General features: G+C 28.4%; 1 protein-coding gene across 1 annotated transcript in view; it reads right to left on the bottom strand.

The window, feature by feature from the left end:
• Positions 1-13,197, bottom strand: part of LOC147065397 (uncharacterized) — a 60,369-nt gene extending 47,172 nt beyond the window's left edge. The window contains exons 1-2 of the mRNA XM_085956644.1: positions 13,015-13,197; positions 413-594 (exon numbers count right to left, since the gene is read on the bottom strand). Coding sequence (XP_085812770.1) covers positions 413-594; positions 13,015-13,034 — 202 coding nt within the window. The 5' untranslated portion in view covers positions 13,035-13,197. The remainder of the gene's footprint in view (positions 1-412; positions 595-13,014) is intronic.
• Positions 13,198-15,609: the final 2,412 nt, after the last annotated feature.

The following is a 15,609-nucleotide window of genomic DNA, read 5'->3' as shown; positions in this document are numbered from 1 at the left end:
GGCAGCATAAAAATTACATTAAATTTAATATACAATACAGTACTATGTAATGAAAAAATAACATTAAATTCATTTTTTAAACATAAACGTGTATGCTTTCTTAATACCAAAAATACCGGTATTTCGGTATCGATAAATAATTGAATACCGGTTTTAAAATACCGGTGTTGCAATCCCTAATATTAACATTGTACGTCTTGTGTTAATAATTTTTTTATTCTTATAAATTTTCTTTATGTTTATAGTGTAAGTATTAATAAATGACACTACGTTACGTGGTGATAATCTAATTTATGATACAAAACGCATACATAGTAAATAAATGTTATCTATACATTTTGACAATATCAAAAAATTAATCATGCAATTAAAAGTTACACAATAAATTATATTATAAGCTTATTTTATTCACCTTGCTGAAAATAGTTCGCTTTTCTGACGTAGACACAGATTAGCGCCATAAGCTGAAGCTGCGAGAGTCTTTGCCTAGTCGAAGGAGGAAGGGGCAGCAAATCACGAAGGTTGGCGATCTCTGCATTAATTAAGTCTCTTCTCATCTTGCTAGCGCCCTTTGTGGACTTTGTAGGCTCGAAACTAGAAAAAAAATCTGAATTAATAACTTACCTACATTGTTTATAAATAATAAATCGACTCGTCATTACTAATTTCAATATTGATGTGACAAAATATGTTTTTTTTATTTGTTTTTTTTTAAACAATGAACTTTACCTACTTTGATATATATTTTATCTTTAATATATTACATAAATTCGATTTAAACTTCTATTTAGGAGTATTTTCTTATCTTTTTAATGCGTACATAAATATAGAGAAACAACTACAATTTTAATTACTGACCTTTTTTTATTTATTTTACAACGTTTTTCTTAGCTCGCATTCTTATTTGTCCGGTACCAATCTTGCAATCGATTTTTAACTGATTTCCCGACTACCTAGACATTTGAAACTTATAGAATATATCAGAACATGATGCCAATGCATTTTTTTAATACTTTTAGCCATCTTTAAGTAGAATTGAATTCATTTTCAGTTAATTCTGTTTTGTATAAAAAGTTATTTCGACACCATTATTGGTTGCTAGGGGTCTGGGGTCCTAGCAACTAAAAGTATTAATATATACGTGCTTTTTTATGGAAATCAATATGACATGTCAAGTACAATTTTTTTTGATCGTTTAAGCTAGTCAAGTCAAGTTAATATGGTTCAACAGAAAATTTAAAAACGTTGTATATAAAAAGTTCTTTTTATCTTGTAATTATTTTAATAATAACTAGTAAGATGTTATTTTATTCACTAGCTATTATCGTCAAATTGAATCATATTGATTTTAAAATACGATATTTAGACGAATAATTATATTATGATAAAATGTTAACATAGTCACTACTGCATATACGCAAAGTGGAACGTAACAATATGTATTGCATACTGAACTCAATAATATGTATAGAAACATTTAATGTATTTTATATTTTTGTTAAATATTTTAGCAAATATTTGCATGGTCTACTGGTCACTGTGATAATTGTATTTATATAACATTATTAGGTCAGAATTCAATACAACGAACGGACAAGTTATATAGATATTGTTCAGATACCGAGAAAAATTAATATATAATACATATTATCAATAAAGGTTGAATAGCATCTTACAACTAAAACTCAATACATACAGATATATTTTGTTTATTTTACGATAAAAGGCAAATAGAATTAGTTTGTCGTAATTACTTATTGGTTTTTAATTGAAATAAGCTTTTAAACTTTGCCTTGCATGTAATATTGTACGTAATTTTTACAGCAGTGTATTGTATTAATTTATTACTTACTACTTCTACAACATATTGAAAGTATAAAATTTTAATATAACCTTACTATTGTAACAATATAATTCCGTAAAAGCTCAGTTACCTATAACTCTCAAATTATTATAATGAAATAGAGACTATTTTTATTAAAATAATAATATTTTTATTCATAAATAATATCTTATTAAACTTTAAAATATTTAGCTGTAGTATAAGTTCAGTCGTGAATAAAAATAATTTAAACAAATCTAAATTATGTATTTAGATTTTTCAAAACACGCATTATGGCATGAATAATACATAATAAATATTCTTTATAATTTTTTTAGCACCACGGATGCATGTTGGTAAGTTTCGGTTGGCCTTAGTATTGTTATAATTAGTTATATTATAATAAGTTATTTAATTCTCCATTGGCTGTAATCCGAAGGATTCAAAAATAGGATGGGGGTACACGTATGTTTTTCTTTGATGTATTCCAAATTATGTCATATTCTTAAATTCATTGTAATTTCAATATTCATTAAAAAATAAATTGGCCAAGTCCGATCCTAAGAAGACCATATTAGGCCTACACAGAGCAGAGGTTTGTATTAACAGATTTTTAGTTTTACGTGAAATATATGTTAGCCACTTGCTTAACCTATTAGGTACATACTCTGACTAGCAGACATTGAAAAGCAATATGTGTATTTGCTAGACCCAAGATTCAAACCTGGAACCCACGATATTATAAACCGACACGTTAGTCGCTGTAAAATAATATAATTTGAAATATTTTTTTTGCAGCATTTTAGCATTTTAGAATTATTGAATAATATATGAAATCAGTTTCTTGATTATTATCATAAACGACAGCTTTTGCAAATTAAATACAACATAATATGAAGAAAAAAATAAAAAAAACTTGTGTGGTCTACACCACAAAACGATTTGTTGATTTCTTTTGCAAAATTATGTGTGGAATTCCCATTTCACTTAATTCAAATGAATTCGAATGATATTTTCCCGTGCGACTAATAATTTTATCTTTTATCACCAGACAGCAGATAAGTACCAGACAATTTGGGGGTACGACCTCAAATTTCAACAGTTGAGCGATGAATATTTTTATACATTATATACAAAGTGTGTTCACATAATATTATTTAAAAATAACTATATAATGGCATTTTAAAATAGCTTATTTAAGAAGTGCAGCAATGTTAAATAATAGAACAGTTTTCAATACCAACTAATGTTTTCTAAAAGCGTGTGTTTAATCAAATTCAATATTGAAAACGAGTCAACATTGTACCATGGCATTATAATAATAAGTACATTGAAAAGGTATCCTACAATGTTAATAAGTACTAATTCGATCATTTTGACTATTAAATATAAAAGAGTGCTCAATTTTATTAAATAAGATTGTGTGTTTTCTGTACAGTCAGATACTTAACTGTGTATTGGTTTTTACAACTCCTATATTATTTGCTTAATTTCATATACAAACTAAAAACACGTATATCAATCAAAATAACATCCAGACGCACACGTTGATTCGTTACGTTTATCAACAAATTTTAATTTTGCGTTACAATAAATCCATTTAATGGATGATACTCATAATATGTTTGTTAAACTCAATTTTCAATACAACTTAACGTATTAATATGTAAAGACTTGTTTTATGAGGGTAATTTCAATACGCAGGTGCCAATGCATCGATAACACTATCTTATTCAAAATTTTGTGCGGTCAAGTGCTCCAAACATTTAGTTACCATTTAACGTTCTTAAAAAAATATTTTTTTAATAATTCTATCGATCTGAAACCTTCACCAATAGATTTTTCATGGTTTACAATTTCCAATTAAATAAAAAATACTCCAACCTGATATTATTTTAAGTCAACAATAATCAAATGTTTAATCGATAAAGCTTTAATGATATATTACAGTGCCGTATTTACAATTGGTTTACTTTTAAAATGTATAGGTATCTGGGCAATGTTTACTCTCATTTATCTCGGTTATTTTCATATTTTATTATGCTTTGTTCCCTTTACACAAAATTTATGTTTATTTAATTTGTTTAATCGTACATTTATCAAGTGTTGTAAAAATAACTACAAAATTATATTCCATACCAAACATTTTTCGGTTTATATGAAATATTCATGAATTGAAATTCGTGTATTTCGAATTCGTTCACGTACAGGGTGTCTGTAAATTGTCGCAAATATTTAAAACATCATAATGGCTATTAGTCACCGCATAAATTGATCGATAGCTGAATAATTTCTGCGCGCGGTTAATTGGTATGCCTCGCTGGTCACCCACTGGCCACGCCGAATAATATGTTCATTGAATAATTCTGACGGATTTTTTTTCTTGATCTCACACGCGATTGTTATTTGACACACGATCGACGTATTATTTTTCTTATGCAGGGTTGACTGCACTTTTAAATTTTCAATTTCGATAAACTTTTCAAATAATTGTTTATTTTTTTCCAATTTATTATAAACGTGCGTTCTAATGATAATACGTAGGCTGCAAAATAATTCAATTATACCTACTACCATAGCATTATTTTTCTACTCGAGAAAATATCCCAATCATACATTTCCACGGTATATAATTTAAGAATTGATACATCAAAAGTTGTATCAATTATTATAATAATTATTAGAAATGTTGGTACTATTTTACGACTGCATTTTAAAAGTACTCGGGGTTCTTTAAACAAAAGTAAATTCTCATTATGAATACAGAACAACAACCATATATTATGTTTTTTAATATTGGAGCATTTTTTGCATTATGTCCATGTATTATCATCATTAACGAATTGCAGTTATTTGAATACATTTTATTTTCGTATGTTGCGATCTCTTCCATAAAAAATATTTACAAAAATAAATAGGTTTTTATAAAATAGGTATTACAAATGGAAACATTTTAATTTCACTATTCAAAATAAATAAACAATGCTATAATTCCAACTCAACATAATGTAACATAACGACATTCAAAAGTGTACAAAGTATTTATCGAATCAAATGTAAACCAGTGTTTTAATGGGGTATACTTCTTATCTTCAAGTCTAGTAGGTATAACTCAAATTAATTGCGTGGAATCATAAAAAGAACCCAATATTGTAATGTGTAACTTAAAATTTTACTTAAAATCTGACACACCTTTTTTTTACTTTATAATAATAAGTTTCATAGATTTTTTTTTAAATATAGACATTAAGGAAAATATCAGATATTTTATTGTCTTATAAACTAAAACTACTTTACAAAAATTGTTAATGCGATTCCTCCCTTAAACAACCTTTCTTATTTCTGAAAACGGACGGACGGACGGAGGCAATGAGATCACATTAGAATATTATACTATAATGACATTACATTATTTTCATATTAAAAAGAAACACTTGGTTGAATACTTATGTTTTATGTCAACTCTTGGATTATACAAAAGCAGGTGACGCTTGAACGGTTGGTATACATTTAATGTCTTTAGTATATTTTAAGTGAAGTATAAATACTACCTTTAATTCTAAATTTCACATAAAATATCGTGACTCTGGATCTAAACAGAAAAATAAATATAACAAGTAAACTTTGACCGTCTTTATTCCTAAAAACCTAACGTTGTAAGGTAATGGTACTGAAGGTGGTAATAGGCCGATGAGAAAAATGTGAACTGGTACTTGGTATGTGCTTTGAGACTGGAGTTTGATAGGCCTAATAAGTAAATAACCAAGGAAAGAAGAAAGTTCTATACAAATTCACCAAACATACAATTTAATAATGTGAGTCACATATAGGCAACCCTGATATTCGCACCCACCGCAATGATAAGATCTTGCCAAAGGATGTGCCACCGTCTTTTGCTAATAATGAATAATTCTATTCCCAGGACAATACTAAACTTGCTTCACGCTCATTTGCCTTTGCGTATGGCTCACTTACCCAATAGCCACCAGTAGCGTGGAATACCTAAATATGACATTAATTTTATTTTTAATTACTAAATAGTTTGCTATTTGCTTTCACGTGGTAAATACCTACCGCAATTTATGTACTTTCCGCGAGTCTGCACTGGCATGATTTTATTTATATCCCATATTATAAACTATCATATCATTTAAGGTATTTTAATCAGTCACTTACTAATGATTGCAGAATCTGAAGAATAAACTGGCTTTCAGAAATGACCCTGCTCATAGACATCTGGATCGATACAAGCAATATTTATTATTCTAGATAAAGGTAATACAGACGAATTACGTTGAAAAATTAACTCTACATACATTGCAATCAGGAATATTATTTTAAAATCTTTATTCGCTGCATATGTTTGCATATTGCATTGTAAACAACACATCGTATAATATATGTGTGTACCGGGTGAAAAAATCATCATACATTGCGATAATAATTGTGATTAAAAAATGTTCGTATTCTGCTATCGTATCAACTATGATAATATTACTATTTGTATGAGATGTCGTATCCTGGTGGTGTTAAGGCCATGCATTAGTTGAGGCACGGTCTAAAAAGATCGTTGCTAGGCGATGCGCGGATTGCGGGTGGCGGGTGAAAATGACGCCTGTCAAACGAAATATTATTTGTCATATAAATCCAACATACGTCCATTTTATGTTCTGTTTATTGTTCTATTAGTAACAATAATAATATATTCATTGACATGTTTTCTTTTTAAAGTAAATGGGTAACGTTTTTAGTCATCTTTACACGATTTTAGAATTAATTGACCCGTCGCCATCACGCAGCAAAGTGACGTGTTCTTGGGTCAACATTCTCTCACTGAATGGCAGCGAGTCCAAAATTTTGTCGCGCGTACAGTTGAAAATTATTTGGCGTTTTACTGATGCGTCACCTTAATAATTTTAATTAAAAGTTTTAGTTTTCTTATGAACTTTCATAAACCATGTTTTTTACTGTCACACGTATACAAAAAAACCATTTTCTTGTAAAACTTATATTACTCATTTATAGCCATACGTATGCCTTATACCGCTTATACTGACCAACATATTATATATCTCCATAAACAAATCATAGGTACAAATATCCAATAAACACAATATGCTCTAACACAAATCCACTAAACGTTTGTTGTACTTCACACATATGTGTATGAAATTAACATAAGTCCACACCTGCAAACATTATGTCGCTATTACTACAGATTTAAATTTTAATTATATAAAAAGCTACTACCACAGTATCATAATAAGAAGATTTTTAAATATAAATCCACATGTTTTTCTTTCAAAATATAATAAATAATATCGTCGTTTGTATATAAAGAATTAACAATTACTATATACATTTTTAAACCATTTTATATTATATTCATTTGCTTCCAGACACTGTAGTATCTTAGAATAAACTAAATATTATTAGATAATATAAAATTTACTCATAAAATAATGTTTAGAGACGATTATTCTGGAATTTTAGTTAATTGTTAAGCTTGATATCGTTACAAAAGCTTCTCTGTATCTAGTATGATATGAATAACAATAGTGTAGCAAATGTAGATATTTTTAAATGACCTCATATGGGTTTAAATTTGAAACGTTTTTATAGCTAAATCATTTAAAAAGGTAAATTACATCAGTCGACATCGATAGAAAAAAATATATACCAACTGGTAGATTTCTATTCCATGACGAAGTTACATTTTAATGAAAAATTAGTTTCTTATACTGATTATATTTTAAATATAAAGGTTTACAAATTATGTTATTTGACATATTATAAGTAACATCAGGTGCTATATTAAGTTATTGATATTATTATATAATTTACATCAATTAATTAAAATATTACACTGATACGCTACTGATCATGACACTTTCTTGGAAGTTATTCTAATTCAGACTATGTCAAAACTTTATCTTATCTTGTAATGAGAACGTGTGCATCATTTTGATTCAGCTGATATCAATGATCCCATTATCCATTAAAATAATGTGGTATCATAATTATCAACGTTCAAAAAAATTAGTGACAAAATGAATCGCCGGATCACCTTCGTCAACAGGTTCTATTTGTACATCCAAAGGCTTCTAAAGAACAAAAATGTCTCAAGGAATACGAAAACAACTTTATATAAAACTTTCCTGCACCCAGTATTAACGTATGCACTCGAGCAATCAGCAAACAGGATGAAAGAAATATGAATTTCATTGCGAGGAGAGTTTTTAGAAGAATCTTTAGGGCTGTTCAAGGAAGTGGCATTTGGAGGTCAAGGTATAATGAGAAGCTGAACACACTCTATAGGGGCGAAAAGATTACGTGGCATATTATGAAAATGCAGAGACTGAATTGGTCACGTGCATCATCCGGTATTCTATATTTCAGAAAGGAGGGCTATATACGCAACTCCTGGGGAGAATAACCGGGACGACCGAAATTGATTGCCGCAAGAGATTTAAGAAACGCTTCTAACGCTTGGTCAAAACAACTGGAAAGCGCTGGATTGTCTAGGATGGAGGAAGTTTTTGAAGGAGGCCAAGACTCGCCATAAATGACGATGATGAAATTGAAGATTCTCATATATTTCATAAAATATGTCGACAATAACATATATTATTATAATTCCGTATTTATATATTTATAATTATACGAAAATCACAAAACCTATTTCGACATTTAATGACTTGAAATTTATTACAAAAAAAACTAAAGGCCAAAATAGTACCAGTAGATTAATGTTATTCTCCTAATAAGCCACTAGTTCTGTATACTTACGTATAATTATTTTTATATGGTGTATTTTTTATACCAAATGTTTTATAACGTCCTTGTTTTTACAAGCGTGGTTTTTTGATGTAGTTATTTTATAATTCGTATTCCTTATATTTAAAGTAGATTAAAAATATTAAATTTACAAATATTTGATTCAAATAAAAAAAAAACTAATAAAGAAACGCTGGGAATTATATTTATTGTTTAGAACATTTTCGTACTCACGTTAAAATTGCAGGTAGTTACATAATATTGTATTTTGTTTTTTGTGTGTCAACATATATCATTCTTCCCTCGATATTGCAAACTCTTTCTCCATTTCCATTCTCAAAAGGTTATTCTATCTTTTGAGAATGACCCCTGCAATATGGTACGTAGTATGTACATATGACATAACAACAGAAATCAAAAGTCGCAAGTTATATATTAGGCATATAAACAATATTTTATTTCAATTTGTAAACCGTTACATTAAAAGTGTATTCTCAATTAGTTAGATAATAAACATTGCCAGACGATAAATCTAATAGTTATCAGACATAACATGTAAAAAAAAAGAGATTTCATAAACACAGACTAAAATGTCGTTGATAAATCAACTCTACCTACATTACAATCACGGTTATTGCTGCAATTGTTCATTCATGTATTTGGCCTACTCTTGTAACGTGTTCATTTTAATAGTGAAAATATAAAATGGAGTATGTATACTGGCATTATAAATTATCAATGTTTTCAAGAGACAAGATATACCTAGTATATGATATCAAATACATCAGAATATTAACTAAAACCATGCTTTTATGACCACTCGTAAAATTTTTGCTCACTTACGTACTGGCAACCTGGATATTAACACTCTTGATAGAAAAATACTCCAATATATTATTTACGGGTTTATCAGGAACGGTAACATTTGGAGGAGAAAATACAATGTTGATTTCTACGGATTATACAGATATCAAAGTGCAATTCATTCAATTAATGTTAGAAGACTGCGCTGGCTAAGTAATATGCACTATATGAATGACAACTATAATTATGACAAAGAGAGTAATTTAAAAGAATCCAATAAGATTCAGAAGAGCTTGTGGCAAGATAGAGCTACGAGTTTTTGTCGTAAACTTGGGGTATATACCAAACTGAAACGTGGCAACTATGGATGCATTGAAAGAATTGAAGATAGTTGTTGGAGAAAACCACAATATACATTGGTTTAATGTGCTCCTGATGATAATGCAGGTCAGAATAATAATTTATAATATTATAATAAATTTTGGTAATTTAATAAATCCTACGTTATATATTAGACAGCTAATTTAATTAAAAATCGGTTACATACATCACTAGACATTTCAATGATAATTGTCATTCTATTCTAATACACAAATAAAACATCTAAGCGATGCTACGTTTTGCATACAGAACATATTTTTATTCAAAAAATGTATCCAGCCGTTGCGAAGGTGATTTATTAGGTGGAAAGCAGGTATTGTATTTTTTATATTAAGTTGAAATAAAACCAAAAGTACCTAATTTATCAGTGAACTTATCTTATTTTTTATATAAAATATTATATAATTATTGAAATAACATTTACTAAGTAGAGTACCAGTTACCATAATACCACAGTACCTAATAATATTAAATTTCACAATTTTTTGTTATTTTAGTCGATAGCTATTTTGGTTGTACACCATTTATAAGATTAGATTTTTAAACAAACGGATTATTCTTGAATATATAAATATTTTATTTCCAAAAATAGACGAGATTTTCCTTCTTATCCATCCTAATAATTGTTTCAAAGATTATACTAGTAATCTACAAATTATTGTATAATTAATTTTTGAATTGTATTTTATTTTTGAATTCTTCATATTTTTATGAAACTTCTGTACCTTTAAAAATAATATTTAAATTTCAATCAGCAGTAGGTACTTTTGTACTATAAAATTTTATAAGGAAACTTTTTACAGAACCTATTTATAAAATTTTAGGTAAATGTAATATAATTTTTCATATTAAATATTTAATTGACAAATAGGTAGGTACCATAATTTCTATATAAAATAAGTGTATACTACTAAAATGTCTTATATACAGTATTTTTGAAGTAACTGTATTAAAACTTAATTAGTTTGAAACACGCTTGAGAGTCGGTCGATTTATTTGGTCGTGTATCAGTTGAAGTACAATTTCATGATACAGACAGTTTAGAATTCAAAAAATGAGACTCCCCAACCGACTTTAACCGTATGGGTACTATCAATGGTTATGAAAACTCTGTCAATCTTGCTAACATTGATCCGTATGCTCTTGATAACAATATCTAGGAAATAACAAAAAAATGTTATTTCGTCTTCTAACGCACAGAACTAACCTACTATTGATGATGCCATTTGGAACGGCAAAACTGTATTTCACCAAATTGCTTTGAATAATAATATAGTACACATGAGTGAGAATCATTTACTATGGATATTGTTTTAAAAATGTTAAAATAAAGTTTATTTAGCTCTCTCGATACGTATACCTTCATACTTTAGTTTTTTTATATAATATTGTACTTCATTAGTAGAAATAGATGACATATTGGTTTTTTTAGACGTTTATTGATTCTCGGAATAGTCGTAAGTACATTTTATCTCCAGAAAAATATTCTTTTTTTCATAACAGCAAAAAAACCAGAATCCGTTTTCATTTTACCTCAAACATGTCAATCAAGGTGCCGGATATTTTCTCGGACTCAAAAATAAAGTACTTACAATTTTCAAAATAAAGGTCAAAGGTGAGTTTTTGATATACTCAATTCAAATGACACTGTGCTCACATTTAATAATGAACTGTCTTCTCAAAAATGACTGAAGTTAGTATGGCATTTTTATTGTTTGATTATTTTGCGTACATAATATTACATAATTATAATATAGATTATACTTAATGTCATGATGCGAACGTTTTTGCGTTGTAATATCTAAATTATTTTTTTATAAATAAACGAAGTTGAATTTTCTCGTATAATTTAAATAATACATTTATTGGATGTAACATGTAGGTATTTGTAAATGTTTTCACAAATATTTCGACCACTTTTTTAATGTTATTCAAACAAGTAAATTTGTTATACTTTTGTTGATTATAAAATTCAATTGTTCTCATTTTTTTATTAACAATTTAAATATATATTGGATTAACTATGAGATGTTTCTTTCATAATAATGTTAAAATTACTTTTATTACATACTACCAATATTATACCTACGTATCAAATAGTTATTTTATAGTAAATGAATTTATTTAAATACTTTCAACTATGTGTGTCCGTCGGATTATAAGAGTGAATCGGTAAAAACGTCTTACAATAACATAAAAGGGTGCCAACACACATTGACCTTACAATAGTTTATTAAAACTTAATTTTCAATAAAATATGATATATTTTAAATAGTATGGTAAAGTTGATAGATTAGCCCTATTTTTTATCAATTTTCCAATTTATTTAATATAAAGAATGAATGGCAGTTTATTCAAAATATTTTCAGGATACATTAATTAATATTTCCTTGTTTACATCATTACGGAAAGTACATATTTCTTGCAAAAATAACACTTTTTTTTCTTTTGTCTAATGTTTATGGTTGCATTTTACCTATACCTACAGTAAATTCAAATCAAATAGCAGGTATAATAACCACATTTTTTTGTTTAGAATTATATTCTATACATTAAATCTGCATAGAAACTTTTAATTAAATATAAAATGATTTTAAGTGTATATTCAACTTAATGCATCAAACATAAATATCACAGGTTTTGCAAAACCATATATTATTAAATTTATAAACCATTAAATATTTTTAGGTTTGTAGCTTATCCATGCGTTGGTGTCTTTTTCATTCGATTCTGGTAATCACAAGTTTGAATTTTTCATTCCCAACTATAATAACCCCTGTGACATTATTTTTATAAAATTATAACGGTTTCAATAAACAAGAATAGCGATAACACATGATACATTGTGTACTGAATATTTTTTTGTTCGTATTATTACATAGTTAAATCAACATTATATAATATGTATAGTGTTGTTGAATAAAAAAATGTCTACGAATCATTTAATTTAGTTTTAAAAATTTACTGAAATTTTATATCCAATATCATTATTTATTTAAATAGATCATTATAATTACGCCCATTAAATAATGGCGTGGTTGTACAATGATTATATCGTTTTAATTAATAAAATATAATATTTTTTTAATTGATCATATATCTTAACTATAGAATATCCCTACTCATATTTATCAAAAACACGAAAAAAAATATTAAATAAACATAATTATTCTCAAATATATATTTTTTAAATTTAGTTTTGTTTAAATATAATTATATGAAATACTCACCGAGTAAACATTTTTATCATTTATTTCAATCCAATGTTCTCACACCTATGTAGGTAATAAAAACTTCTACACTATGTATTTGCAACTAAAAAAAATGTTTTAAATTGTACAATACAATTTTTTTAAATACCACCACTTGTTTCACACCTATAATTATGTTTTCTGCACAACTAATATTATTGGTGTTTTATATTCGGTTTTATTGTTTTAAATTTTACGAAACACTTTTCACTTGAGTTATTATTTAGTGTAAGATGTAATAGTACGTTTTATACTATACGAATTCCACAATGCCACTTTTAAATAAGTTTATTGTCCTTGTAAATTGTACATCTTAACAAAAAAAATACATTCCTTTAGATTTCAGAGAGTCAATGACATTAACGAGACTGATAAAAATCACCAGCGCCGGTATAAAATGAGATCTTTATCAATCATAATTGTAACTATATAACGTTCCACAGGTTTACCAAAATAAAAGGTAATAAAAACTAACCAAAATCCTTGCATCACTGTATGCTTGTCTAACAACAACTGTCATGGGTTTAATGTGTCATTATTTTAGGGTCGTAAGGCACGTGCCTCGAGTGACAGCGACAGAAAAGCCCGCGTCCGAAATGTTACGGGCTGGTTTTACAAAGTCCGCTCTTCGCGGGTCCAGCGAACTGAAGTGTTTCGGCGCCGGCTGAGCCATACACTACTGACTCTAATCTCCTTTCCGAAAGGTACGTGAAGTATCCTTCTTTGATAGCGCTCGGATTGTTACGCCGGAGGACGGTCGCGATAGCTACTCGCATCTCTCTATTATTTGTAGAATTTTTGCGCTTAACGATAAATTTCGTATGCAAACGGAAATAAAATAAATTATTGCCTATACCCAAACTACTTATAGACGACATAATATAATTTTAATTAATATGTAGGTACTATCAATGGAATTTGAATTGATTTTTTGCTCGACTCGAGTTTCACCTAAGCAACTCAAATAAAATAGTAGGTACAAAATTCAAATCATTTATAATTTATTTTATTTTAAATATTAACAATTATTTATTAATAGTGAAAACTGCAAATATCTATTTAATATGAGATTTTTTTTATTATGTATCTGACTCGATTTATTACAAAATAAAATGTTGACTCACTGGTTAAAACAGTCTACCAGCAAGCAAAATACGTGTTCAAATATTTTTCCGTAATAAGTACCTACGTACATTTCTGACGTATTTTTTATCCATAAAATATAACTTTTATTAGTGGTTTAACTATATAAATTTAGTTTGAGCCTGTGGCTTGTTAAAAATGCATGTTGTTTTTTCAATGTATTTTTATCCAGCGTAAGGGCACATAGTTTATGTTACTCCACTTTCAGTAGTCATAATATTATCCGCAATTTGTGCGTAACATTTTAATGGGTTGGGTGAATGGCTAACAACTGCCCCTCGTAAAATTTCTTTGAATATAACATCTACACAATCGAGCCCCATATTGAACTTTGCGTACTTTCCATCTTTTGGAGTTAAAGAAACAATTAAAAAAAAATACTTAAAATAATAAATTCCGTAGTTACGTAGTTATATGACTTTTAAATACCAAAACTATTTTAGTTAACTATATGACTGATATGTTATAACATAATTAAATTATTTGCTACAATTTTGTTGAATTTAATATTTTTATTTTTAATATGAAGAAAAGTTCCACAGTATTTTCTTTATAACAATTGAAAGAAGAGTAAAAATATAGCTATCTCTTACAAATGAATTCAGCCCAGGTAACATCTATACTAAGTCTCACCTCACCTGTAAGAAGTCAACCAGCCTGCTCACTCAACTACAGATTTACGGCAGTGAGACATGAGACAACATAATTACTACCAGAACAAATGCGCAACGTATAAGCAAGATGACCATACTTTCCTCGCGTCTTATAAAATCAGTGTTGATCCACTTGGTTGAACGAAGATAAAAAACCAGCGGATTGTATTTTTCGCGCGCTCCTATTGGACAGAAGAGAGGTTTCTAGGCTGGTTCGAGGAGGCTTCGCCCCTCCGCGAAAATACCATACGGGAGGGAAATATATAAAAATTGAAATTCGCGGGAGTTTAAATAGTGTTTTTATGGTAATTTCCCGCGCGGAAAGTATAGAAGCGTGACTGAGCTCCCATTGGCCGGTAGCGCTGCAAGTATGAGGACTGTGGGAAAAATTCCTCACAAGCCACCGTCTGCCTGCAGCTAGGGTATTCCCAATCTCAGTTCTTTTATTTAATATCGATCTAGTATAAATTATCTATCGTATAAATATTCTGAATTTTCAGCAAAAATATAATATTTACTTACCTAATGATATGATGTTACCGTCAGTCTCTAATTTTGAAGTGCCAGTTTGATATATTTTTTATTATTATCAACTTTTTGGTACCTAATTATTCTTAATCAAAACACATAGGTACCCACCTTATTGATAAAAACTTATTATCTTTCTCTTACTGGATATTTTTCTCATATATAAGAAACATGAGTACCTACCTACTCCAATATGCAATCATCTTTTGATTGATCAAAACTCTTCACACCTCACGAATCTGTCTTGCTA

This window comes from Rhyacophila brunnea, unplaced genomic scaffold (assembly GCF_057557595.1).
Source record: "Rhyacophila brunnea isolate RB1 unplaced genomic scaffold, BYU_Rbru_1.0 scaffold_6, whole genome shotgun sequence".
In the NCBI taxonomy this organism is placed as follows: Eukaryota; Metazoa; Arthropoda; class Insecta; order Trichoptera; family Rhyacophilidae; genus Rhyacophila; species Rhyacophila brunnea.
Note: the sequence above shows the minus strand (reverse complement) of the source record. Positions and strands in the feature narration are given on the sequence as shown.